General features: G+C 34.0%; 1 protein-coding gene across 1 annotated transcript in view; it reads left to right on the top strand.

Moving 5' to 3' along the window:
- Positions 1-26,589, top strand: part of SWT1 (SWT1 RNA endoribonuclease homolog) — an 84,242-nt gene that overhangs the window by 17,772 nt on the left and 39,881 nt on the right. The window contains exons 6-14 of the mRNA XM_081823193.1: positions 2,298-2,357; positions 3,807-3,936; positions 5,119-5,220; positions 5,853-6,041; positions 11,297-11,390; positions 18,047-18,192; positions 19,681-19,844; positions 21,515-21,653; positions 25,190-25,362. Coding sequence (XP_081679319.1) covers positions 2,298-2,357; positions 3,807-3,936; positions 5,119-5,220; positions 5,853-6,041; positions 11,297-11,390; positions 18,047-18,192; positions 19,681-19,844; positions 21,515-21,653; positions 25,190-25,362 — 1,197 coding nt within the window. The remainder of the gene's footprint in view (positions 1-2,297; positions 2,358-3,806; positions 3,937-5,118; positions 5,221-5,852; positions 6,042-11,296; positions 11,391-18,046; positions 18,193-19,680; positions 19,845-21,514; positions 21,654-25,189; positions 25,363-26,589) is intronic.

Raw genomic sequence — 26,589 nt, 5'->3', positions numbered from 1 at the left:
GGGCACTTAAGTTGTTCCGCATGACTAGCGTTGAGATGTGAGGAAAATCTATGTATAGGAGAGGAAGTGGGAGAGGAAGCCAGGGTTCAGACAATGGATTACTTTGTATCCCATGGGAAAGGTTTTGTTTTGTTTTATCTTGTATCCTGCAGATGGTATGGAAAGCCACTGAAACATAATCAGGGAAGCAGCGTAATCTGGTTTTCAGGTCAGAATCACTCCAGTAGATAAAACCATTGTCACTCTCATTATTGATACTCCCATTTGCCATCCCCAGGGAGGGCTGTATCCCAATTCATTTATTTACTAAAGCATGGTAGGAGGAGGCAAACAGTTAAATAAATGCCCACTGAGACTTTCTTTTTTAATAGGGAGAGGTCTTCAGGAGCAACTGACATGAACTTTCCTGGTTTGGAGGAGTGATAGAAAATTTACTGAAGTCTCTGGAAGTGGCCTGTGGTCAAAGACAGTGAAGGGTAGTAATGACCTAAGTAAACAAACAACAAGACTTCGAATATCAGGAGTCCTGTAGGAAATTCTGATAATAATCTCTAACTTGTTTGGCACTTCTTAGTCGGAGAGGACCTTAGGGATCTGGTGAGATTTAAAGTCAGAGGGAGAAGGGATTGTAAAATCCAGGGTCATGGGGACAGTAAAGCTATCATGAACTTATGTGTGTGATGTATATGGTGTTATATATACCATGCGAGGACTGATGTTGGGAAGTTAGGATGGCAGCCGAATTCCCAGGAAAGCAACGTATAATACACTTTTTTAAAGAGAATATGTAATTTATACCATATATAGCTGCCTGTAAAATATGTGTGAGTTTGGTGTTATGTTGGAGAATTCTTAGAAGATGATATGGTTTAGTAGTGGCTTTTGCTGAGTTCCCTATTACCCGTACAGAGGGTCAGGTTAAGTCCCATCTGCTTAGCAAAAGTGCCAGTGAAAACTTGGAATTAGTAGATTTTCAACCTCTGCTAAAAAAGAAAATTAAAACACAAACCTCTGGCCCTCTACCCATGTAGAATACAACTATTGCAGTTTTCAGCTTTTTCCCTTCAGCCATCTCCTAATCTTTAGGTTCCCTTTTTTTTGTCATGTCACTTTTAGAAATGGGTCAGCTACTTCTTGGTGAAAATTTCCCACCATTGAAGGCCAGCTTGTTTATCTTGGCCGTGGTTCTTTCTGTTTCTCAGGGTGGCATGTAGTTCTATTCTTAGAACATGAATATTTTCAGGAATGTATATATGAATGAGTAAACTTTAAAGACTTTCCACCTTGTTTCATTGACTTAATAGAATGAGGCTTTTCTATTCTGGGGCAGTTTCTCTTCTAGGGGCAATTTACCCGAGAGGGAGCATTTGGCTGTTGACTTGATGGAGACATTTTTGATTGTCAAGTTTGGGAGGGAGTAGTGTTACTGGTATTTACTGGGTAGAGGCAAGGGATACTGTTAAACAGCATAATGCACATCATATCCCTAAAACAGAATTATCCAATGCCAAATGTCAGTAGTGCCAATGTTGAAAACCCTACTCTAGGTATATGCTTCATTCTTTTTTTTCCCCAAGGTTTTTTTGTTTGTTTTATACTGTTTTTTTTTTTTTTTAATGTTCAATTAGCCAACATATGGTACATCATTAGTTTTGGATGCATTCAGTGATTCATTTAGTTGCGTATAACACCCAGTGCTCATCACCACACGTGCCCTCCTTAATACCCATCACCCGGTTACCCCATCCTCCCACCCCCTTCCCTTCTGTAACCCTCAGTTTGGTCTGAAGTCCAGAGTCTCTCATGGTTTGTCTCTCTCTCTGATTTCTTCCCATTCAGTTTTCCCTCCCTTCCCCTGTGGTCCTCCGCGCTATTCCTTATGTTCCACATATAAGTGAAACCATATGATAATTGTCTTTCTCTGTTTGACTTACATTTCACTTAGCATAATCCCCTCCAGTTCCATCCATGTTGATGCAAATGGTGGGTATTCATCCTTTCTGATGGCTGAGTATAGCCACTCTGGAAAACAGTATGGAGGATCCTCAAGACGTTAAAAATAGAGCTACCCTACAACCCAGCAATTGCACTACTAGGTATTTATCCCAAAGATACAAATGTAGTGAAAAGAAGGGGCACATGCACCCCAGTGTTCATAGCAGCAATGTCCACAGTAGCCAAACTGTGGAAGGAGCCAAGTTGCCCTTCAACAGATGAATAGATAAAGACGACGTGGTTCATATGTACAATGGAGTATATGCTTCATTCTTAACTAATAAAATTACTTTTCATTTCAGAGTTTTGAAGCTCCATGTTCTTCAGCATCTCTTGCAACTATTCAAGATACAGATCAAGAGGTTACTGATATACTTATTTACTTTGAATATTTCAATGAAATTAAGTCAAACAGTTCTTATATAAATAATAAATAATGACTATATAAACCTTGGTAATATGAAAGTAGCAGTGATATCTCTACTTAAATCAATATGTAAGTTTTACAAAGTTATGAAAAACTACTTGGAAGATATTTACATTTAATTGATCACCTTTTTGTCTTTGTTTCTAAGCTCTAAACTGTTTTGAATAAAGAGCATGGAGTCTATAGCCTACAAGTTACATGAATTCTGATTTAATGTTATCATAACTTTTGCATGCTTATGCCTAGGCTTACCAAAATTCAGTATGGTAATAATCTGTTGGCCTCATTTTTCTAATCAGCAATAAGATGAAAATGTTATTCAGTGAAAATGAGAGTGCGTGCATATTTATTTATTTTTAATCTGTTGCTTCATTTCCCAGCTAGAATCTCCTGATTGACCCTCTTGGAATTATTGCATAGACTTTTATGTTTCTTGGTCCTAAATTAAAATTAGATCCATGAAACACTTTGTAGTTTTCTATTTAAAGAAGACTTTAAAACCGTATTGATCACTTTTTATTTATGATAGTTGTATTTTTCTGTCCTGTGGGTCAGTGCTCCTTGATAGAAGAAAGATTTCTCATCCCTGCTCCAAATCTAGATTAGATATACAATTCTTCACATCAAAATACATCAGGGAACTGCTTCCCTGAAGTGAGAAGGGTCTTAAAATCTAGATTTCAGTTTTCGATGGCTCATAAACAATCTTAGAAATCTCAAGAAGAGGCTCATCATCCAGATGAAAAGATAGTTGGCTTCCAAAGTACATTAAAGTGAAAATGGGATGAGAATGAACTTATTTTGAAGGTCTACTATGTACTAGGCTTTGTGCAGGGAACTTCATATTATTTCATTTAATCCTCACAAAAATACTAATAGGCAGTAGTTATTTAACATTCCTATTTTGTGGATGAACAGATGGAGACCCAAGGTAGTTAAATAATTTCCTTGCCTAAGGTTACAGAGGTAGTAAGAGAAGAGCTACTTTTAAAACCCTGTGTATGGGGGCGCCTGGGTGGCTCAGTTGTTAAGCGTCTGCCTTTGGCTCAGGTCATGATCCCAGGGTCCTGGGATCGAGCCCCACATTGGGCTCCCTGCTCTGCGGGAAGCCTGCTTCTCCCTCTCCCACTCCCCCTGCTGTGTTCCCTCTCTCACTGTGTCTCTCTATGTCAAATAAATAAAATCTTTAAAACAAAACAAAACAAAACAAACCTGTGTATGTTTATAAATCTGTATTCTTTCACCATTCTGCCACCATATTTTTGTGACTTTTTTCCCCATAAGCCATCTCAAGTGAATTTATTAGAATTAATTGCTTTCTAATCCTAACTAATCTGCAAGTAGATAATCCAAAATATTTTACTGTGGGTCTTTTATAATTTAGATGCAGATAGTGGAAGAGCTCCATGCTGCACGTGTGGGAAAAAGTATGGATTTACCTGTGGTTTTATCTTCCGAAGAGTTAACAAGCATGGAGATTGACTTGGTGGAAGATGATGTACATTCTTGTGCTGGTATACCCTATCTGTAGATGATGATGTTTCTGATCTCCTATGCTTTCTCAGGAGTTAATGAGCCAACATTCAATTTTTATAATATTTAGATGAAAAATGTTAAAATGTGCTCATTTGAAACAATAAGGTATGGTGTATGTCTTCTAGTGACTAGAGTCAGGTCTAATATTTGTCTTATCATTTGTTTTATACATCTCACATTATTAGGCAGTTAGACATATTTTCTCTTTCTCTTTTTTTGCCAAGAGTCAGTAATCAGGGTTATCTTTTATTCTATCAACTATCAGAGCTGTCTTTTATTCTTGCCCTTAATCATAATTTTTGACAATTTCAACTATGTAAAGCCCTGATCAGAAATAGTTAGAGAACAAATTGAGACTTACTGGAGGGAAGCTGGGCAGAGGGATGGGTTAAATGGGTGATGGGTTAAGGAGGGCCCTTGTAGGGAGGAGCACTAGGTATTGTATGTAAGTGATGAATCACTAAATTCTACATCTGAAACTGATATCATACTGTATGTTAACTGGAGTTTAAATAAAAACTTAAAAAAAAGAAATAATGCCAGTTGCTCAAAGGTATTATATGCATGGATTTCTTACTTATTTAGTAAAGTTTTGATCATTCTTCCTACTTGGAGAAGGTGATAGATATTACCCAAAGTCTGTTGGCATACAATTTTGAATTGTATTTATAAAAATGTAATGCTACATTACCATTCATACTGCACTTTTCAATTTACTAAGTGTTTTCCTGTGCGTTAACTTACCTGATCCTCACAATGACCCTATGAAATAATAATGCTATCTCACCTGTTTTCTTTCATTTACACATATTTATCTTTTCAATTATATTTCACTCACAGTGTATTAAAATTAGCTAATAAATCCTAAGTGTACCACTACTAGTGAGGCAGAACAAGGTTTGGCAAACATAGTTACTAGTGGAGCAAATTAGTTTATGATTTAAAATCCACTCCGACAATTCAGGATGTTTCACTCGTAGATAGTTAAACACTGATTACTGTTCTTTTAAGGATTAGAGTAAACACAGTTTTGTTTTGGCTGTCTAAAGGACTGCCTTCTTTTAAGAATACCTTCAAAGTTCTATGATACCAAAACTTCGGTTATTATGCAAGTCTGTTATCAAGTGTCATGAAATCCTAACTTTGCTCTTTTTCTCTAGCAAATACTGCTTCAGATAAAAAGCTTCTAGTTGTTATTGACACAAATATTCTGATGAATCACCTCAGTTTTGTTAGAATTTTGAAGACAACAGAAATTCCAGGTATTTATAAAGCATGATTCTGATTTTCTTATTTGAGTTGATATTTTATATTAACGATGATGTGGGGTGGTTTTTCCCCCACAAATACATTTCCATTATGTTTAAAATGTTATAAAGTATATGTCTTAAAATATATATATTAATAATCAGCATAAGTAAAAAAAAAAAAAAAGCGCCTTCATAGGTTAACCTAACAATCCAAAGTTACTCTTCTTTGAGCTCCTATAGTATCTATTTTTGTAACATTCATTTGATACTTACATCTGTTTTTGTTTTTCTTTTAAAGATTTATTTGAGAGAGAGAGAGAGAGAGAGAGAGGGCGTGTGCACAGGGGGCAGGGGCAGAGGGAGAGAGAGTCCTAAACTGACTCCGCCCTCAGAGCTGGACATGGGGCTGGATTCCTGACCCTGGGATCAGGACCTGCGCCAAAACCAAGAGTCAGACGCTTAACCCACCATGCCACCCAGGCGCCCCATACTTATATCTATTTTTAGTTACCATTTTTTATGTATTATCTCTTCATTTAGACTGTGAATTCCTTACTTTAAAACTTCCAATGCTCCTACAGCAGTTCAATTTAGTAGCTCAATAAATATTTGTTGACTTCTAAGAAATCTTTTTTATTTTTCAGGCTTTGACAGACTTGTGTTAATAATTCCCTGGGTGGTCATACAAGAGCTAGATCGTATGAAGGCAGGAAAACTGCTAAAACATGCCCAGCACAAAGCTGTGCCTGCAGTTCATTTCATCAATGACAGTCTCAAAATTCAAGACAGAAAGCTATGGGGTCAGTCACTACAGCTTGCATCTCAAAATTTTTGTAAGTATTGTTCTCTCGGGGTGTTTCCTGATTTAGATTTGTTTGGGTGCTGACTCATTATTGGGGGGAAATGGTGTGAAACTTTAAAAGAATTTATAATCATTGGAATGCGAAATGGCCAGACGTAGTGATGATTAGGGGTATTCTATTTGGCTTGGTTCAGGTTTTCTTGGATTTTTATTTTTCTGCTTCTAGGCCTTCTTAGGTTATGTCTTTATTTCACAGATAGTGACTGTATAGTTCTGTATGCATAGTTTTCTATATTATAGTACTTTGGATTCTTTTTTTTTTTTTTTTAAATACCATTGTTGAGTGACGAAGCCAATAAGTAATTGAGGTTTCTAATCTGTCCCTGATTAGAATCTGTCACTGTGCAGTTTGTATAATGCAGAGAGAGGCATTGTTTTCCTCTGGTTTGTCAGAATCTGTAATTAGGAGGTGTTTGTATAATAAAGGTCTATAGAGTTTCTCTTGATTTATTTTTTTTCCATATTAGCTTCTTTTCAGTCATTTTTAAATCACTTTAGTTTTAGAACCTAAGTATGCTCTTTATGTTATATATATGTATCACCTTGTGGAAAAAAAAAAATCCATGTGTAAAGCAACACTGTTGCCTCTGCAGAGTTTATACATATATTTAGAGGATTTATTTCATTCTTTAAAACCTTGTTTCTTTTCAACTCATTCATTTATATACGTACATTTACACTTACTTAAATATCGTGGATTTATGTTGTCTACTCTACTCATATACAATAAGATATGAAAGAATTCATCCTATGATGAATCTAATCATGGTATTAACCCTGAGAAGGCTTTTGGCACAGTCGTTTAGTCTTAAATCTTTGAAGAAAAAGGGCCTCCATAATTCATTCATTCATTCCCTTTACAAATATTTATTAGCTCTTAGTATGTTTTATATACAATCCTTGTGCATTTTGAGCAGCTTTGTGTGGTATGTTTAAAAGCTTTTAAAGGAGAACCACAAATATTAAAGTTAAGAAAATACTAAAATGTTTGAACATTTATATTGAACATCTTGGTGGTTCTTTTTTTTTTTTTAACTTCTCATTATGAAAAATTTCAAATGCAGAGGTCGAATAATGTATGACTCCTTGTGTACCTCTCACTGTTTTTCAGTAATTATCAACATTTTGCCATTCTTGTTTATTCTCTCATTTCCTTTTCTCCTCTTTCTACTCTTGGAACTCCTGTAGTAGTTTGAAGCAAGTCCCAGATACTGTATCATATCATTTTTACTCATAAATACTTTGGTATGTGTTGCTAACTAAAAAGTATGTGATACTTTTTTTTTTTTTAACAACTACACAATTAACAAAATTAACCCTTGATCTAAACCATCCTGTCAGTAAAACCCCAAACCTTAAAAGGAGAGGAGAATTTTTTTTACTCTTCTACTTTTTTTAGTTTGTTGATATAAACTATATTTTATTATTTAATAGTATGGATAAGGATGATAATAATGGATAACACTTATATAGTCATTATTCTCCAGACCCTTTTCCAAGTGCTTTGCCAGTGAATATCTCATTCAAACCATACAGTACTTGTGGAAGTTATTAGCCCCATTTTATAAATGAGGAAATTGAGACAGAGAGGTTAAGAACTTGTCCTAAAAAGCATGTCTATTTCTTCAATAGATTTGCTTTGAAAATTATTTTAGAGCTCATTTTAGAATAGATATTTTGGCCACATTTATTATTTATAGATGCTTGGTATATTTCCTTTGACTTTTCCATGTTCATATGCGTTTTTGATGTTTTGACTTCCTCAGTCTCTGCTTTTTTTGATGATTGAGGAGGGTAAATCATAGTAGTGGTCTCAGATGTCTGTGTTGTTTCAATTTCTGGGTGTCTTCCTCGAAATCCATATTTTACTTTAATGTTTGAATGGTATTTGATTGTAGTTTTTATTAAATTGCTCAAATTGCTTTTAGTTATAAGGTCATAGATATAATAATAGATTATTTGTAATTGTCTATGTGAGGTAAGTCCTTTATGTGTTTCTCTGTATCACTGTTTTCTTCATTGATCATTAAAAACATTCTTTATATAAAGTACAATGTATTTAATAGGTTTATTCTGTTGATAACGATTTTATGATATCCATTAGAAATTTTTATCATAATAAAATTACATTTTATATTCTAATGATAATATTCTTATGAGAAAACTCAATTCAAGATTCCTGAGTAAAATTAAAGTTCCTGTTTGGAAAAAGGCAAAAACAAAATGAACTTTTATTATACTTTACAAATGTCAAGCACATTTGCAACTAGCTCTTAATAATTGCTAATTTTGTGTGTATTGTTTTCCTTTTACATAATCATTGAGTATTGTAACAATGTGTTTTTTAAACAGGCATTTTTCCATCAAAAAAGGAAATGTAGATAGTTCATGTTAAATTGCCTTCGTTGACTATAATTTTAGCCTTGTCCTTAACTCTTTTCAAAATTGTATTTATTTGATGTAGTATTTAGTGTGGTGAGAGGAGAATAGGATTTGAAATCTGATTGATCTGGGTTTATAACCTGACCTGGGGAAAGTTAAAGATGAGGCAACTAAGTCAATGAAATGGGGGAAAATAACCTCCAGCTCAAAAAATGATTGTGAAGATTGGTTGAGTTAAAGTACTTGATGGTTTATGGCCTAGAATAGGCAATAATTCTCTTGTATCCTTGTTATATGAAAAGCTTATACAGATTGACTAGAAAAACAAAAAATCCCTTTTCCCTAAATGGACAAAGATTGTTAATAGGTAATTCACAAAAGAAGTACAACTAAGCAGCCCCTTGTTCACTGCAAATATTCTCCTGTTTGACGTTTTTAATGTTGTTAATTTCTGATGTATAGATATTTTTAGTTTAGATCTTTCACTTTTCCTTTCTTCTTTTTATTGCTTCTAAGTTTAGAAAGTTATTCTTTTGCATCATACCAGTGCTTTGAGAATATGAATTACTAACTTTTCAGGAGAGCAATTTATCAGTGTGTTTCAAGAAGCCTAAAGATACAATTCTCTTTCTAGAAATGTTTTCTAAGACATAATCAGAGATGCTGACAGTGATTTATATAAGTAAGGTTCATAACAGTATTATTAATACAGCAAAAAATTTGAAACAACCTGAGTGTCTAACAGTAGGAGAAGTTGCATACAATACTATAGCTATGTGAAAGAATACTACTGTATTTCAAAAAATGTTAATGACAAAATAGGATTTAAAAGAATAAAAAAGATCATCCCAAATTTGTTAGATTATGCATTATATACTTATAGATGGTGGATGTTGGATATATTTAGCTGATGGAATTATGAGTTATTTTAATTTTCTTTGTTTTCTGCATTTTCCAGATTTTCTAAATTATTTTATTTTTATAATAAGGGAAAAATAGTTATCTGCCACCCCCCCACCTGACATTTTTTCCATCATTTTTATATTTTACTATATTTTTGTTGATTCATGTATTTGCCAAATACCTATACCAGACACTGTTCTGGGGCCGCATCAGTGAGAAGCTGTTGAGAAGCTTAAATTCTTAAATTCTTAAATATTAAATATCATATTAGCTATAATTTATACAGAATTTTGTGGGGTTTTTGGTGTTGTGAGTAGAGGTCATGCTGTTGTGCCATTTGAGCTGAGTTTTAATTAATAAATATATATTACTTAAAAAGTACTTGTTATTACCCCTTATTGAGCCAACTGTTTCCTATAAATTTTCTTATTTCATTTTCCTGGTTAAGCAGTTTGCCCAAGATTACATGGCTAGTAAGTAGGAAAGCAGGGATTCAAACCCAGATTAATCTGTCTCCAGAGTCTTTGTTTGTTCACTTTTGAATAGTACCTGAGCAGGTGCTCAGAAATATTTGTTGAATAAATATTTCATGAATATTCTTGCAGTTTTAGGTATGTTTTCAAGCCCCGCGTATTCTAGAAAAAGTGACAGAACAGATAATATTGAACTTTGATACCTTTAGAACAGTATACTGTAACCTTTAACCTTTCATCTGCTGAGTTGTTTAAAGCTAATAGTTTTTTGCTGCCCATTTTGCCTTATAGTGTGGTATTTACTCTGTGGACTAAAAGAAGGAAAATCGGCTACTGTAGTATATGTCTGCTTGGCTTACTGGTTGTCTGATAAAAGAACTGAATCATATCTTCAGGCTTATGCTCTGAGATCAATTCAGTTCTGTCTAGACTTCACTAGAGATTGTGAGCTCCTCAAGAGTTTGTCCTTGTATATCCACTTACTTAGCACAGAGGCTTGGGTACAAATTCAGCCCTATATAAAAATTTATTCCTTGAATGAATGAGTTTTCTAATTTGAATGTTTGGAGGACTAAGTAATATAGGCTAAAAGTTGAGGGGAAAAGAGTTATAGTCTGGGAACGGAGTTGAGGCTCCTTGTCTAGTATATCTTGAATTTTAGTGTGTAAGAGACTCACCAAGGAATTTAAATTCATGTTTGGGTCCAGACTCCAAAGATTCTTATACAGAAGTGGGTCTGGGGTGTGGCCCTGAAATCTTATTATTAGGTACCCGAGGGAGTTTTGAGGCAGGCAGTGTAAGGACTTAGGAAAAACACTGTCTTTGGTCTTGTTTTTCTACACATTACATCATTTCCACAAAATCCAAACTTTTACATCATGCTTTAAAGCTTGCAGAATGCCAAAGGACGCTCTGTCAGACATTCGTTAACACTTGGTAGAAATTTTTGTGTTTCCTACCTAGGGCCCATATCGCCTTTTCCTATGCATCTCTAAATGTTAATTGTTTAGAGATTAGGGAAAAGCAGACACATGAAAATGGTTCTGTTGCTGGTAGAAGAGTTATTCATTATTTTATAGACCTCTTTTAGGTGGAGGTCATTTTAAGCATGATATAATCCTATAATTTATAATCTCTAAGTGACTGAATTGAGACTAGAATTCATAGCTTTAGGTTTCTAGTATGGCATTTAACTTACTGATCACTTTCTTTCTTTTGTGTTTATTAATAGTCATATCCTATTTCATTTTAGTAGTAAACTAACTACTTTGGTAATTCTACCTGAATTCTACCTTCTTTGGAATTCTACATGAATTCTAGATCCCGAATTTTTAAGGCATTGTTTTGCTGTGTCTTATTTTTCTCTTTTGATTTAAGAAGTGTTCTTTCTTTTAGATTTTTTTTGATTTGTAAATACTGTCCAGATTTTTAGCATGCTTATTGATTACCGCTTTTGCTAAATTTGCAGATGGACTGAGTGACGAGAACAATGATGACCGAGTATTAAAATGCTGTCTTCAGTACCAGGAATTATTCCCTTATTCTACTGTTATTCTGTGCACGTGAGTTTCATAGTCATTTTACTCTTTTTTTTTTTTTTTCTAAATAGCAACTATACCAGAGAATTTTTAGAAGTCATATTATACCCACCAGACTAAGGATGAAAAACGTACATGATTTTCGAAAACTGCCAGTAAGCAATTTTGTGTCACATTCAATTTTGTGTCACATTCTTATAATGTGTGAACTATAGAAGAATGAGATTTGAAACTTACGAAGTCCTCAGTTTTATTTATATGACATTCAGAAACCTTTTATAAAAGCTGAGAACAGCCAATTTAATCTGTCAACAAAATAGTTCAGAAATAAAAGTCTGACAAATTTTTGGTCAAGAGGCAAGAAGGTTAATCAATTAATTTGTGGGGAAGAGGCAGTTCATGTTGGTGGTACGCCTCTGGTGCCTGTTCATAGAGTGAGGGCTGGAGTCATGGGTCTCCCATTTACCAGCCCTGTGACCTGGGAAAGTTGCTTACCTTAGTTTCCTCACATGTAAAATATAGGGGGATACTAATACCTGCCTCCTGGAGTTATTGTGAGTACTTAGATAATGTATACATAAAGCATTTAGGGTAGTGCCCAGTACATAAAATGATCTCAGTAAGAGTCTTCTCCTCCTCTTCCCTTTCTCCTTCCCCTCTATTCCCAACTAGTATTTTCATAACTTAGTTCTAAGGTAAAACTAACATAACGTTAAGCAAAATTGAACCCATCGTGTATGATAAAAGGCTCTGAAGGAACCAAGAAGAGCAATTGTAAACTGTTGTTTTCGTCTGAGTTTTATTCGCTGAAAAGTGGAGTTTTTTTACAGTTTCACAATCATGCCAAATTCTGTATGAAATACAGCAATTATAGAAATGAATAGCCCTAAGGTTTTTCTTGTAAGGCAGTTTGGTCAGTTATCATTTTAAATATATGGAAGCATTGAATCATTACGTTATACACCTGAAACTAATATAATGCTGTATGTTAACTAGAGTGGAATTAAAATAAAATTTTAAAAAAATATTTAAGAAATTCTCATTTTAGCTATCTTCAAAGATGATGGTATGGTGTTCTATTGGGGATTAAAGGAAATATTAAAGATTTCTGTCTCTAGGTTATTTTAAAATTATTTTTTGATCCTGGGCATAACATGTCATCTTGGAGTTTGTGGAAGGCTGAAACAGCATAATTAATATGTTAATCATTTTGAATTTGATATAAGCTAAATTTGCTATGTAATTGTTGCTTTTTTAGTTCAACTTAGAATGAAAATTAAATTGGTGAGACTTTATCAATTCTCCATTATTTCTGTAGTCACTGTTTTGGGATTAACGGATGTAACATTTTTAGTGAAATGAAAATTTGTAGTCGGACTTTACTTTTAATTCTAGCATTATGTTCTAGGGGAGCCTGTTTTTTATTTTTATTTTATTTTTTCCTTTAAAAGGCCGGAATTGTGTCTACTGCATAAGTCCCACCTACTTATTATGAAGATGCTGTTAAATGGATGATGATGATGATGATAATATTGATAATGACAGTGCTAGGAGAACCCTTCTCCAACACTATGTACTGTACCTAATTCTAAGTGCATTACTTTAAATTTACAATCCTGAGTGTGGGCCAGCAACCCTTAGTTCATATCTCTATCTCTCTTCTGAATTCTATACTAGTATATTCATCTATTTGTTTGCTTTCTCTACTTGGATGCGTCATAGACATCTGGGACGTACCATCTCCAAAAATGAACTCTTGATTTTTCTTTCTAAACTGTTCTCCATCTGAATAAAAGGTGCCACTTTCCACCCATTTGCTAGAGCCAGAAACCTAGGAGTCATTTTTGATAACCACTCCTCCCTCATAATCTATATCTGGTCAGTTAACGGGTCCTATGCGATCTTTTCTTCATCTCCCCTTCCACCATCCTTTGTCTGCCATGCTATTTTTCCACTTCCTTTTTTTTTTTTTTTATTCTTATGTTAATCCCCATACATTACATCATTAGTTCTAGACGTCCACTTCCTTTTTGACTCTAAGACTAATTTAGGCTCTCTGCTTCCATACTTGCTCTCCTCCATTTATTCTTCACAAAGTAATAATGGTAATTTTTCATTTTTAATTAAAAAAAAGTTTTATTATGGAGAATTTCAACGATAGTCAAAGTGAAGAAGAATTAATAAACTCCTAAGTATTCAGCTACAATTATCAAAATTCTCCCATTCTTCTGTTATCTATATCTATTTACTCCCTGTCCTCCCACATGATTATTTTTATAAGGTTTTTTGTGTTTGGAGGGAAAATGTACAATAGTGAAATGCACAAATCTTTACTATAGGATGTTGACAAAGGGTATACTGGTGTAGCCCACATCCCTCTCGATACATAGAACACTTCCATCACCCCAGAAAATACTTTTATGCCCCTTTGTGCCCTTTTTCTAGTTTAAGTGGAAGCTGAGATCACTTGTTTGAGACTGCTATAAATTTACCTGTCAGCACTGTTTCAGTTGGATCCCACAAATTTTGATGTTCTATTTTTATTTTCATTCAGTTCAATATAACTTCCCTTTGACATTTAGATATTTGTTGTTTAATTCCAAATATTTGCACATTTTCCAGTTTTCTTCTTGCTATCAATTTGTACTTTAGTTCCACTTTGATTTGAGAACATTATATGATTTCTTTTAAATTTGTTAGTTTGTTTTATTGCCAAGAATATGGTCTGTCGTGGTGAATGTTTTACATGCACTTAGAGAATTTATATTCTGCTTTTGTGGGTGGAGCATTCTATAAATTTCAGTTAAGTTGGTTGATACTGTTGTTCAGGTTTTCTATAACCTTACCAATTGTCTGCTTATTCTGTGATTATTGAGAGACAAGTATTAAAATCTCTAACTATAATTCTGGGTTTGTTTAATTCTCCTTTCAGTTCTGTTTGTTTTACTTCATGTGTTATAAAAACTTTGTAGTAAGATGCATACATTTTTAGGATTGTTTAGGATTGTCTTCGGAGAACTGACCCCTTTCTCATTATATAATGTCTCTGTCTGTTCCTGAAAGTCTCCTTCGTTTAGTATTAATACTACCATTCCAGTTTTGTTTTTGTTAGTATTTATATGGTATATCCTTTCCCATCCATTTACTTTTAACCTGTGTCTTTATATGAAGGTAAGTATTTGTGGGTGGCATATAGTTGGTACTTTATTTTTTGTCCAGTCTGACAACTTGTCTTTTTTTTTCTTTTGAGAGAGAGAGAGAGAGAGCGCACAAGCAGGGAGGGGCAGAGAGAGAGAGAATCAAGCAGGCTCCACACTCAGTGTGGAGCCTGACACGGGGCTCGATCTCACCACCCTGAGATCATGACCTGAGCCAAAATCAAGAGTCGGACACTTAACCCCACTCAGCCACCCAGGTGCCCCACAACTTCTGTCTTTTAAGTGATGAGTTTATACCACTTACATTTAATTGGTTGGATCAAATCTGCCTTTTTGCTATTTTCTATTTGTTTCATCTGTTCTTTTCTTTTTCTTTCTTGAGTTAATTGTGTATTTTTTTATGGTGCCATTTTATCTCCATTATTGAATATTTATACCTTTTTGAAATAAATATTTTAATGGTTGCCCTGGCATTTATAGTATATATCTTACTTGATCAAAGTCTACCTTCAAATAATACTATATTGCTTCATGTTAGGTGTAAGGATCTTATAACAGTTTCTTTCTCCCATCCTTAGTGCTATCATTGTCATATATGTTACCTTTACAAAAATGATGATAAGCATGTGTTTTACTATATTTGCTTCCATCATTTGACGTTTAAAGCAATTAAAAATAAGTGAATATTTTAAGTGAATATTTTATTTCCATTTTGTGCACTCTTAATTATTTTTATAGATTCAAGTTTCTGTCTGGTGTTATATTCCTTCTGCCTAAACAAATTTATTTGACATGTATGTGTCTATTGGCAGTGAAATTTTTGGTTTTGTCTGTCTGATAATGTCTTTATTTCTTAATTTATTTTTGAAAGATATTTTTGCTGGATATACAGTTCTGGGTTGATTTTTTTTTTTTCCTTTCAGTATTTTGAAGAGGTCACTCCATTTTTTTCTAGTTTGTATGGTTTCTGATGAGAAGTCTGATGTAAAAGTTATCTTTGTTCCTCTATATGTAATGTGTTTTTTTTTTTTTTTTTTACTTTCTGCTTTCAAGGGTTTTTCTTTGTCTTTTGCTTTTTTAGCAGTTTATTTTAGCAATTTTAGCAGATATGTCCAGGTGTTGGTGTGTGTGTGGCGTGGGGCTAGTGGGGATGGGTAGAGAAGAAGGATTTATTCTGCTTGATGTTCTCTGAGCTTCTCAGATCTCTGGTTTCCTGTCTTCAGTTTTAGATAATTCTCAGCCACCATTTCTTCAAATATTTCTTCTGCCCATTCCCTCTTTTCTCCTTCTCATATTACAGTTATACTAGAGTAGCCAGTTTCCAAGATGACCCCAATGATTCCTGCCTCCTAGTATTAATGCTCTTGTGTAGTCCCTTCCTGCATTATACCAGGGTTGGTTGTACCAGTGACATACTATCACTATCAGATCAGGTTATAAAAAATTAGGATATTAAAGACTGGAACTTCCTTCTTGGGCACTCTCTTGCTTTCTCCTCTCTCAAATCACTTGTTTTGTGGAAGCAAGCTGCCATGCTGTGAACAGCCCTATGAAATAGACCCGCATGATGAGAAACTGAAGCCTCCAGCCAAGAGCCAGTGATGGACTAAGGCCTGCCAACAGCCACATGAATGAGCCAATTAGACCTCTGAGATGGCTACAATCCTAGGCAACAGCATGTTCCAACTTTGTGAGAGACCCTGAACTAGAACCAACCAGTCAAGCTGCTCCCAGATTTCTGACTCTTAGAAGCTATGTGAGATAATAAGTGTTTGTTTTAAGGTGCTAAGTGTTGGGATAATTTGTTATACAGCAATAGATAACTAATACAGACTGTTTGATGTCATCCCACAGCTGCTGGATTTTTTAAAAAAACTTTTATTCTCTTTTTATTTCAGTTTGGGTAATTTCTTTTGACCTGTCTTCCAGTTTGTAATTTCTTTCCTTACCTGTGTCAGGTCTGCTGAGGACCCTGTTGAAGACATTCTTCATTTCTGTAACTGTGGCTTTTTTTTTATTGCTAGCAGTTACATTTAATTTTCATGATTTTCATCTGTGCTGAAATTGCCTATCTGATTTTGCATGCTATTCACCTTTTCTATTAGAGCCTTTAATAAATTAATCAACATTATTTAAAATTCCCTATCAGATAGCTTCAACATCTGTGTGATATCGAAGTCTGGTTCTGTTGATTGCTTTGTCTCTTGGTAGCATGTTGTTTTTTTCTGGGCAGAATTTATATGCAGATTTTAGGGTTCACCTGCTCTGTGGTTTCCTCCCTTCTTCAGTTCCCCCCTTAACTTTTTGTCTGCTCTGGCCAGCTCTGAACATTGTCTTCTTACATTCCAAGTTACTGTGGCTGTGCTTTCTGTTGTAGCCATTGATGAATTAGAGAATGCCCTTGGGCAAACAGATAGACTCTTGTAGCTCTTACCAGAGCAGTACCTCTGTGTTGAGGGTGGACTTCCCTCCAGCTCCTACCTTCATTTTATTGCTCCCTAGTGCCTTCAGATAGCTTTTTTTTTTTCTTTTTTGGTCCAAATTTTCTTTCTTTTTTTTTTTTTTAAAAGATTTATTTATTTTTTATTTTTTGAGAGAGCGAGAATGAGAGAGAGTACATGAGAGGGGGGAGGGTCAGAGGGAGAAGCAGGCTCCTCGCTGAGCCGGGAGCCCGATGCGGGACTCGATCCCAGGACTCCAGGATCATGACCTGAGCCGAAGGCAGTTGCTTTAACCAACTGAGCCACCCAGGCGCCCCTGGTCCAAATTTTTAATCCTCATCTGTGGGAAGATTAGTCTGACCAGGCTACTCTACCGTTAACAAAAGCTGGAAGCCTGTTGGATTCCAGAACAGCAATCTGATAAACACAGATGTGATCATGTCACTTACTCACTGAATGTCTTTCCATTTATTAATGCACTTGGCTTTCTCTATAGCCACATAAACTGGTCCCATGCACTATGCTCTAATCAGACTTTCTTCTTTCAGCAAATAGCAAATTCTCACCATTTGTCTTATGCTTACTGTGAGTAAATTTGTAATTGCCTACCACATGGAAATTATTTCTCTTACTATGGCTCTCTGTTTATTTCTCTTTGGATGATCATATTCCTGTGTTCAAATCCAGCTCCCACTTACCAGGTACAGTTTTGGGCAAATTACTTAACCTCTTTACACCTCAGTTTTTCATTTGTGAAAAGGTGATAAAAATAGTACTACTCCTACCTATGAGGTTTACTGTGAGAATTGAATGGATTATATATATATATAAAGTGCTTAGAACAGTGCCTGGTACCAGGAAAACACTCAATATATAATACTTATTATTTTCAAAAGCTCATATGCTGTGACTCTACTGTATATTAATTCCTTTATCTTCCTGGTTTTAAAAAAACTGTTATCCTTTGTTAATACACACGTTGAGAATCACCCACCTCTGATTAGATCCCATGTGTTTTGAGTTGCCATGTGATTTATCTTATAAAAAATAAAATATTTTTTCCTCCTAACCCCAACCTTAGGGATGATAGAAATTTAAGAAACAAAGGCCTAATAAGTGGTGTGAAGTCACTCAGTAAAGAAGAATTGAGTGCAGAGTTATTAAACTTATCTCTGAACACAGATGTATGTCATCAGCCTTGTATATCTAAGCAACAATTGAAAGCAGGTAGTATTCTTACTACAAATAATTAGAAATATATCTTTTATGTACTGACATTATTGATAACATTTGGAATTAATAGTAAATTTTCATCTTGTACCTTTAAAATAACATTGAAATATTTGTCGGCACACAAATGGTTAGAAATAAATGAAAATTGAAAGAGAAAAAAAGAAAGAAAATTATAATGGTAATCCAAAAGACAACACATTTAACATTATTGTCTTCTACATATGCTTTTACAAAATAATTTGAATTTTTGTCCATACACTCGCATACATTTTTACATGTTTATAATCATCATGCACATGCTATTTTGTACCTTTAAAATAATAGTAGCTACAGGATAAATACAGAAAATATTCATTCAAGGTAGAGAGAAATTTTTAGTTTCCTTTCAATATTAGTTTCCTATTCATAACCTTCTATTAACGCAATAAAAAACCAAGTAATAAGAAGAGTTTGAAATATTCTAATAATAGTTTTAATTTTAAACTAATAAGTAAAGGTAGTACAATTGTTTTGTCTTTTTTTTTTACCAGAATAATCTGTCCTATAGCTTGATATTTGATGGAATGTCATATTAAGTTTAACATAATTTAAAAATACATTCCAAGCCTTCTCCCTGAGTTGGAAAAATAAATATTGAAATCTTTAATATTGTATGTATTTTTTATGTATAATTATATAAAAATTCATATATATACTATTACTACTTTTTTTACCTTTTTGGCAATAAAATTTCTTTTGTCATAATATTCAAAATGACATTTAGATGGAGGAAGAGGATTTTTAATTTATGGTTTTTCAGAGGTAACATGCTTTCAGTTTGTCCATTCTGTTACTATCACTTTAAGTCCTTAGTTGGTATTTGTAGAAATAAGCCACTTAATATTTTGCATTTTGCCATAAAGAAATTGCAGTTGTTTTCAGGTATCAAAATATTAATGTTAATGAAATGATATCAATTGAAATAATAAAAACTCACTTTAAAAGGGAGGGCATAAAGGTAGTTAAACTAGAGATTTTGGTCCTTTCAAAACAATTTACTGATGTGAGCTGCTATTGGAAGAATATATTATTTTTGGAAGAAAACACACTTTGATCCATAATTCTTCATTTTCTATTATAAATTGATGCAAAGCATTCTTTTAATTTTTCCTTTTTTTTGAGAATAATAAAACTAAAATTATGGTTAAAATATTACACATTTCCTAAATTTCTATTTTAGTAAAAATATTCTGTTGCCTTTTGTCAAAAAGAAAGCATTTGCTAATGTGATATATTTATGTTGCTTTCAAAACAACTTTTCTATAGATACATGTTTCTAAATACTGTTTAAAAAGGAAAGTATTGGTTTGGTTTCTGTGTAATTTAAATACTAATTATATACATAAAATGTTTATTATTTATGGCCAAATACTAGTTATATATGTAAAATATTAACTATTCTATTGGTGTCTTAAATAAAGCCTATAACTATTTGTTTTAAAGAAGCAACACTGTTAGAAGAGAGCTATGAGGAAGAATCTGCACATTCTGGACTACCCATTATACTTGAAAGCATTGTATCTGATCTTGAAAAATCTCTTGGAACAGCTTTATCTTCAATATTAGAAACAGAAATGAAAATTGCTTTTGGAAATCTTTGGATGGAGGTGATAATTTCAACTCTATTAGTTGAAAATTTCTGTTTCACTGCTAAAGATTTATGACCTTATCTTAGGAAATATGACTTGTATAAAATGTGTAAGCTTCATTGTGATAATCTATATCCCATTTACTTTTTTTCTTACAGTTTTTGAAAGAACTTCTTGAACATTAAATGGTGGACATTTCCTAAAGATTAGAAATGATATTTTATCATTCATTTTTTTTCAGTGAACAAGTATTTATTAGGTATTTACTGTGTGTCAGACACATTGCCCCCATGGAGCTCAATTTGAATTCAGAAAAACTTCTGTCTTCTGTAGTTTATTTGAATTAGAATGTCTAGTATAGGGAATTCCCATAGCAATATATATTCAGAAAAAGAAGTGTATATTTTGGCTCGTTATATAAATGTGAGAATCAAAGTATAAAAATGATCATTATTAGCAAGATAGTTTATATTTTCTAGATTAATATCTTTTTTAAAAAGATATTTTATTTATTTGACAGAGAGAGACAGACAGCGAGAGCAGGAACACAAGTAGGGGGAGTGGGAGAGGGCGAAGCAGGCTCCCCGCTGAGCAGGGAGCCTGATGTGGGGCTCTATCCCAGGACCCTGGGACCACGACCCGAGCCGAAGGCAGACGCCCAGTGACTGAGCCACCCAGGCACCCCCTAGATTCATATCTTTTCTGCAATCAGTAAAATACCACATTTGGCAATAGTGGTCTTTTTAGTTTAGTTAATGTTTGTTTGCTGTTCGTATCTATAGCCAGGAGAAATATTATATCCCCCTCAATTGTAGATTGTATTTATACCAGATATTCAGTGAGATTCTAATACTTGTCAATATGATGTATTTGCTGCTTGATTATATTATTAAGTACTGAACCAAGATGATGAGAAATGATCAGAAGATTCTAGGAGGGTTGACTTAAATTGGATGTTTTATAATAGAGTCTACGAAAGTCATTGCATATGAATGATTCAGAACAGGATGTGCTGACATCTTATAGTACTAACTGATTAATCTCCTTTATAAACATGTCTTTATAAGAGTGTAGCCAGTGTTATGGTAGTTGACATCTTTTTTCTATATAGATTTTCCTGCAGCTATATGAAATAATTAGATTGATTTCTTCCTAGAATCGACTACGTTGGGAAGTAAATTGACCACCTTTCCTGATTAAAACCTGCTCTCCTGATTAAAACAGTGCTTTTGCTTTGTGTATATAGTTTCTGAAACTATAAGGATTAATACCAATATGAATTTTACAAAAATAATTTGCAATGGAATTAGCACTTTAAGATTATGATTGGGTTTTAATAAAACATCTTTTAATTTAAAAAGAATTCAACTAGGGGCACCTGGGTGGCTCAGTTGTTAAGCATCTGCCTTCGGCTCAGGTCATGATCCCAGGGTCCTGGGATCGAGCCCCGCATTGGGCTCCTTGCTCTGCGGGAAGCCTGCTTCTCCCTCTCCCACTCCCCCTGCTTGTGTTCCCTCTCTTGCTGTGTCTCTCGCTGTCAAATAAATAAATAAAATCTTTAAAAAAAAAAAAATTCAACTAACTGTATTTTGCCCAGAAATAAATGTAGGAATGCCTAAATAGGTACTTTTTAATAATAGGAAGAATAAATAATTAGTAGGTGGTAATTTTTTCTAAATACTTTTTAGATGCTGTACTTGAAACCACCATGGACTCTAATTCATTTATTACAGTGCTTTAGAAAACATTGGTTGGCTGTATTTGGATTAGTTATGGAGAAGAACTTGCTTTTAACCGTTGAGAGCCTATATGAAAATCTCTGTAAAGGTATGGATTTTTTATTTTGTCTTTAGCAATGTTGTGTTAAAGTCAGGCTAGCTGATATATTCCATGGAATGTGAAGATGAATTAATAAGAAATTGGTCAATTATTTTTTAAATAATTTACACTTCTGATTTTTAAAGGGAGTTTGTGACAGCTGCATGAATGGATGCAGTTCACAGAGCTTATGACCATTAATGGATCACTGTTGATGTTCTTGGACATGGTGAATATCTCATGTTTTATAATGTTTGAAAACTTTTAAAACCATATTTTACAGTTTATCAGGTGTGCAATAAAATTTAGATTTTTAAAAGTTTCTTGCTGTGTTTAACACATAAACTCTGACCACATTTCATGTACTAATTTTAGAAATAGCATATCAACGTATCTATCTAAAATATATGGTTAGGGAATAGGAAATGTTTGTCTTTGGGGCATAGTGCATTCTAAAGAACTGGAAGAGACTATAGTCAACCACTTAGTTGGTGGTTTTTAACAAAGTCATTTTGCACAGAACCTTCTTGAAGTGCTTCTGGAGCTGCCATAGATTGGAAATGGAAGGATTGATGGGGAGCCTGGAAAGTTGGTGGGCCTACCTATGGAACCTCAAACCCAACTTTAGCTGTGCAGTTTTCTTTTATCATTTTATGTATGGAGATTCCATGTAGGCCTTGGAAAAAAGTTTCTCTGTAAGAAGAAAAAGATGGGAAAAGCACTGAATGAATATTATGAAAGCCCATGTTCTATAATTAGACTAACTAGCCCTGAGAGGATAAGGGATTTGTCCAAAGTCAGACAAGTAGATTTTGCTTGCTGTACCTGTAAGAGGCAAAGTATATGTAACAATTATTAGGATGTTCAGTTGGTCCTTGACTTTTTTGAACTTCTAACATGAAATGATCTGTTTATTATTTTATGTATTAGTTATATCCTGTCTACTTTTGAAAAATAACTGTTAGTATGAGAGGGCCATTAAGTAAGAACTTGAGCACAAGATGGTTTAAGCCAATTTTAAAGTCACAAGAGCCAGGTAATGAAGAATAAGAAAGATAATTTTGCCATAAAACATGTGCAAACAATTATTATAAAACTTGAACACGGATTTTAACATTAAGCATCCTGGAAGCTAAAACAAAACAAAAATAGAAACATATTCTATGGGAGGTATACCATAACGCTCTATCTTTCCCTTGAAATGTAAGTATCTTTGAAAATTACCTCGGGATTTAAAGTACCTGGTTCGGTGCCTTATGACTTTTAAAAGTTGCCAATTTTTAAAATAAAGACATTTTCCAGGCATTATCTTTAACTATAGAAGTTATTTATAAGTGGTATTATATGAGACGTGGAACGACCTGTTGGATGCGTCTTCAAAGCACTTTTACAAGGTATATAGAAACATTTTCCATATCTTGAATGGAAGCATAATTTAGTTGGTTCTGTCAAAAGAGAAAGTCCATAAATCATGTATGATCTTGAACAAGATTTAGTTTTAAAAATGGCGTATCTAGTTGCCATCCTTCATTTTTCTCTTTTTCCAGGGATGGGCAGTGTTTGTCTTTTGCAAACGGCTTAAGAGGTTGTAGGCAGCAACTCTAACTGGGAATAGGACAGAAGTGAAGAGATGGTGACTCTTCCTTTTGCTAAAAAATCATTTTTGGAATCATTGTGTACATAGTTTATTGATCCTTGGTCTAGAAGAATCTGATGCCTAATGTTTACTGACTTGTAAAGAATATATAATAGAATTGTAAAAGTGCCTTCTGCCCTAAAGTAATTTTGAATTAGAAAAATCAGTTTATGATTTTGTTTACTGTCTTTTAATAGTATCCTCAGCTGTTGAATTATGCATATGTGTTTAACTTCACTATCCCAAAGAATAGATTCTTAGATCAATTCATAGAAAATTGTGTGGAAAATGATTAGTAGCTTTTTTGATTTTGTTATCCATATTAACTTTGATTATTGACCTTATATAAGCATTAAAGTATTTCAACCATGTAGGTTTCTTTTTATGTTGTGTCTAGGTACTGAATTTATCATTGTTATTTCCCTTTAGCACATAATCTTAGTAAAGACTTCTTGTAAGACAGAAATCAGATGATTAATTCAAGGATATAAGCCCTATTGTACATTGCATTGGAGAAGCACCTTTTAAGAGAAGTTGTGCCCAATTTCTCCTCTTTAGGATATTTACTGGGGTTCATCAAATCTACATTCTATCCTATGTGTAGCATCTCTTACCTGTCCTTTTCCACAGGAATTTAAACTAGTCATTGAATTTAAAAATAAGTGCTTTGTAAGGAAATACACTTTTCTCTGTTTAAGGGGAAGCCAGAATCCTGACTATAGCCATCACATTAGATTAGAATTTCTGAATATTGTATAATTAATTACTAAAATCTACTTTTGATTCTCATTTGACCTTTCAGTATTTCTAAGCAAATACTTGTATAAGTGATAAGAGTTTTTTAAACTCTAAGTACCAATGAAAAACCATGCTGGTGTTTCAGAATATAACAGAGTCTCTGAAACTGTGAACATTAAAAGAAAATAAAACAGGGCGCCTGGGTGGCTCAGTGGTTATGTGTTTGTGTTTGGCTCAGGTCATGATCCTGGGGTCCTGGGATCAAACCCCATATGGAGCCTGCTTCTACCTCTTGCTCTGCTGCTCTCCTTGCTTGTGCATGTGCTTTCTGTCTGTCAAATAAATAAATAAATAAAATCTTAAAAAAAAAAATAAAACAAACACATTGTAGCACGGTTATTTTAAATGCCTTTGAAAACTATTATATGGCACTCTATCGTAATAATGGAAAGATTTCTTCTGTTCTGAGCTTTGGTGACATTAGAAATTTGCTTAACTTCATTGTTCATAACTTTTAAAAATCTTTGAAATTGTTGTCACCGCCTCTCCTAATTGGTTTGAGAATTTAATGTAAGTAATTTTAGTTGAAAGAAAATTGTTATACCTTTAAATTATTTTTTGTAGTTTAACTCACTTTGCTAATTTATAAGGAAAAAATTCTGCTAGCTTGTGTTGCCCGCAGCTCACTGTTACCCAGATTATTTATATTTTTGCTAAAGTTGTGTTCAGAGAGAGGAAACATTATTTTCAACAAATCTAGTACTACATTTGATGTAATGGAATTTGAAGGCAAATCACTACACGATTAACTGAGTTGGTTATGCGAGGTACTGCCTGTAACTTACATGCGTCCCACCAAATGACTTTTCTGATGCCTCCATAGTCATCTGTATATGAAACAAAATCAGTCTTGCAAATCTGTTTAACTTGTTTGGTAATTCTCTCTTTTCTGAAGAATACAGAGTACCTGAATCCACTCCAAGAGCATTGTCTTTAGCTAAATTTAATTGTAATGCTTTTTACACCACAGAGAAAAATTAGGAGTGGTGTGTAGGTATAAATGTGTACTTTTCTTAAATTTCATAATTAACATCAGATTGGTTTTCCAAAGACATTTTTGTGTTGAATACTCATTCTTACCAATTTTTTCCTTCTTAATTTCTCTTACCAGCTAACAGTGCAGTGGATTTTACAACAGTGAAATTTCTGCTTCAGGATTCTAAAAGTTTGTTACATGCGTTCAGTACACGGTCAAATTATGATGGTGTTCTTCCACAGGCCTTTGCTCAAGTCAGTGAACTACTCCAAACCTTTACAGAGGTAAGATACCTTTGGAATGCCATTTAGAGGAGCTAATCACATATGTTCTAAAAATATATTAGCAGAGGGCGCCTGGGTGGCTCAGCCGTTTAGCGTCTGCCTTCGGCTCAGGTCATGATCCCAGAGTCCGGGGATCGAGCCCCACATCGGGCTCCTTGCTCATCAGGGAAGCCTGCTTCTCCCTTTCCCACTCCCCCTGCTTGTGTTCCCTCTCTCGCTGTCTCTCTCTCACTGTCAAAAAATAAATAAAAAAAAATCTTAAAAAAAAAAAAAATATATGTATTAGCAGACAAGAGAGGTAAAGGATATTTTAATTCTAACTTATTTGAACACATGAATGGCATTAAGTGATTATTAAGTGAATTGAAGAGATAGTAAGCAATTCTTATTGCAAGTTATAAAACACATCCTCTTACGGAAGCACTGTCACAGAAGTTGTTGGAATTTTATATCGTTTCCATCATGGATGGAAGCAAGCTGTGCCTTGTCGTTTGACTACTTATTTCCCAGTGCCCCAGATCAGTGGATCACAACATCCATCAGAATACTTGGGAAGGTTTTTTTTTTTTTTTTTTAAAGCTGCAGATGCCAAGCCCCTCTCAAACCTTATTGAATCAAACTTCTGGCCCAGTAATATTGTTCTTTTTCACTTTTTATTTTGAAATAATTTCAAACTTACAGAAAAGTTGCTAGAAGAGTTCAAACAATTCTGATATATATCCTTTACCCAGAGTCCCCAGTGTTACCATTTTTTCACATTTCTTTATTGTTTTGCCTGCCTACCTATCTACCTACTTATCTGTCCACATTTTTTTTTCTGAACTATTTAAGAGTATGTTGCAGGTACGATCCCCCTTTACCCCTAAATACTTCCATATATATTTCCTAAAGAACAAGGATATGTTACATAACTAATATAATTAATCAGGGAATTAGTATTGGTATAATACAATTATTTAATCTGTAGACCTTATTCAGACTTTGGCAATTGATGTACCAGTTTTTAACAATCTCCCCCATGTGACCCTTATGCAGTCAGCCTAGCACTGATGTCTTTTGACCTCTTTTAAATTAACTGTGTAAGTTTTGTCTCTGGGAATACTCTATTTCTGCAGGCTTCTACTTTCAAATCTAGAAAATTCTGGGAGTTTTATGTGTCAGAAACAGCTCAAAAAATTCAGTATCACAATTACTAGATAAGACATTAATGGTACTTTCATCTGACATATATATATCATATTCTTTTTTTTT

Source organism: Leptonychotes weddellii, chromosome 6 (genome assembly GCF_054177405.1).
Source record: "Leptonychotes weddellii isolate Sample4059 chromosome 6, ASM5417740v2, whole genome shotgun sequence".
In the NCBI taxonomy this organism is placed as follows: domain Eukaryota; kingdom Metazoa; phylum Chordata; class Mammalia; order Carnivora; family Phocidae; genus Leptonychotes; species Leptonychotes weddellii.
This window is presented reverse-complemented; position numbering and strand designations above follow the sequence as displayed.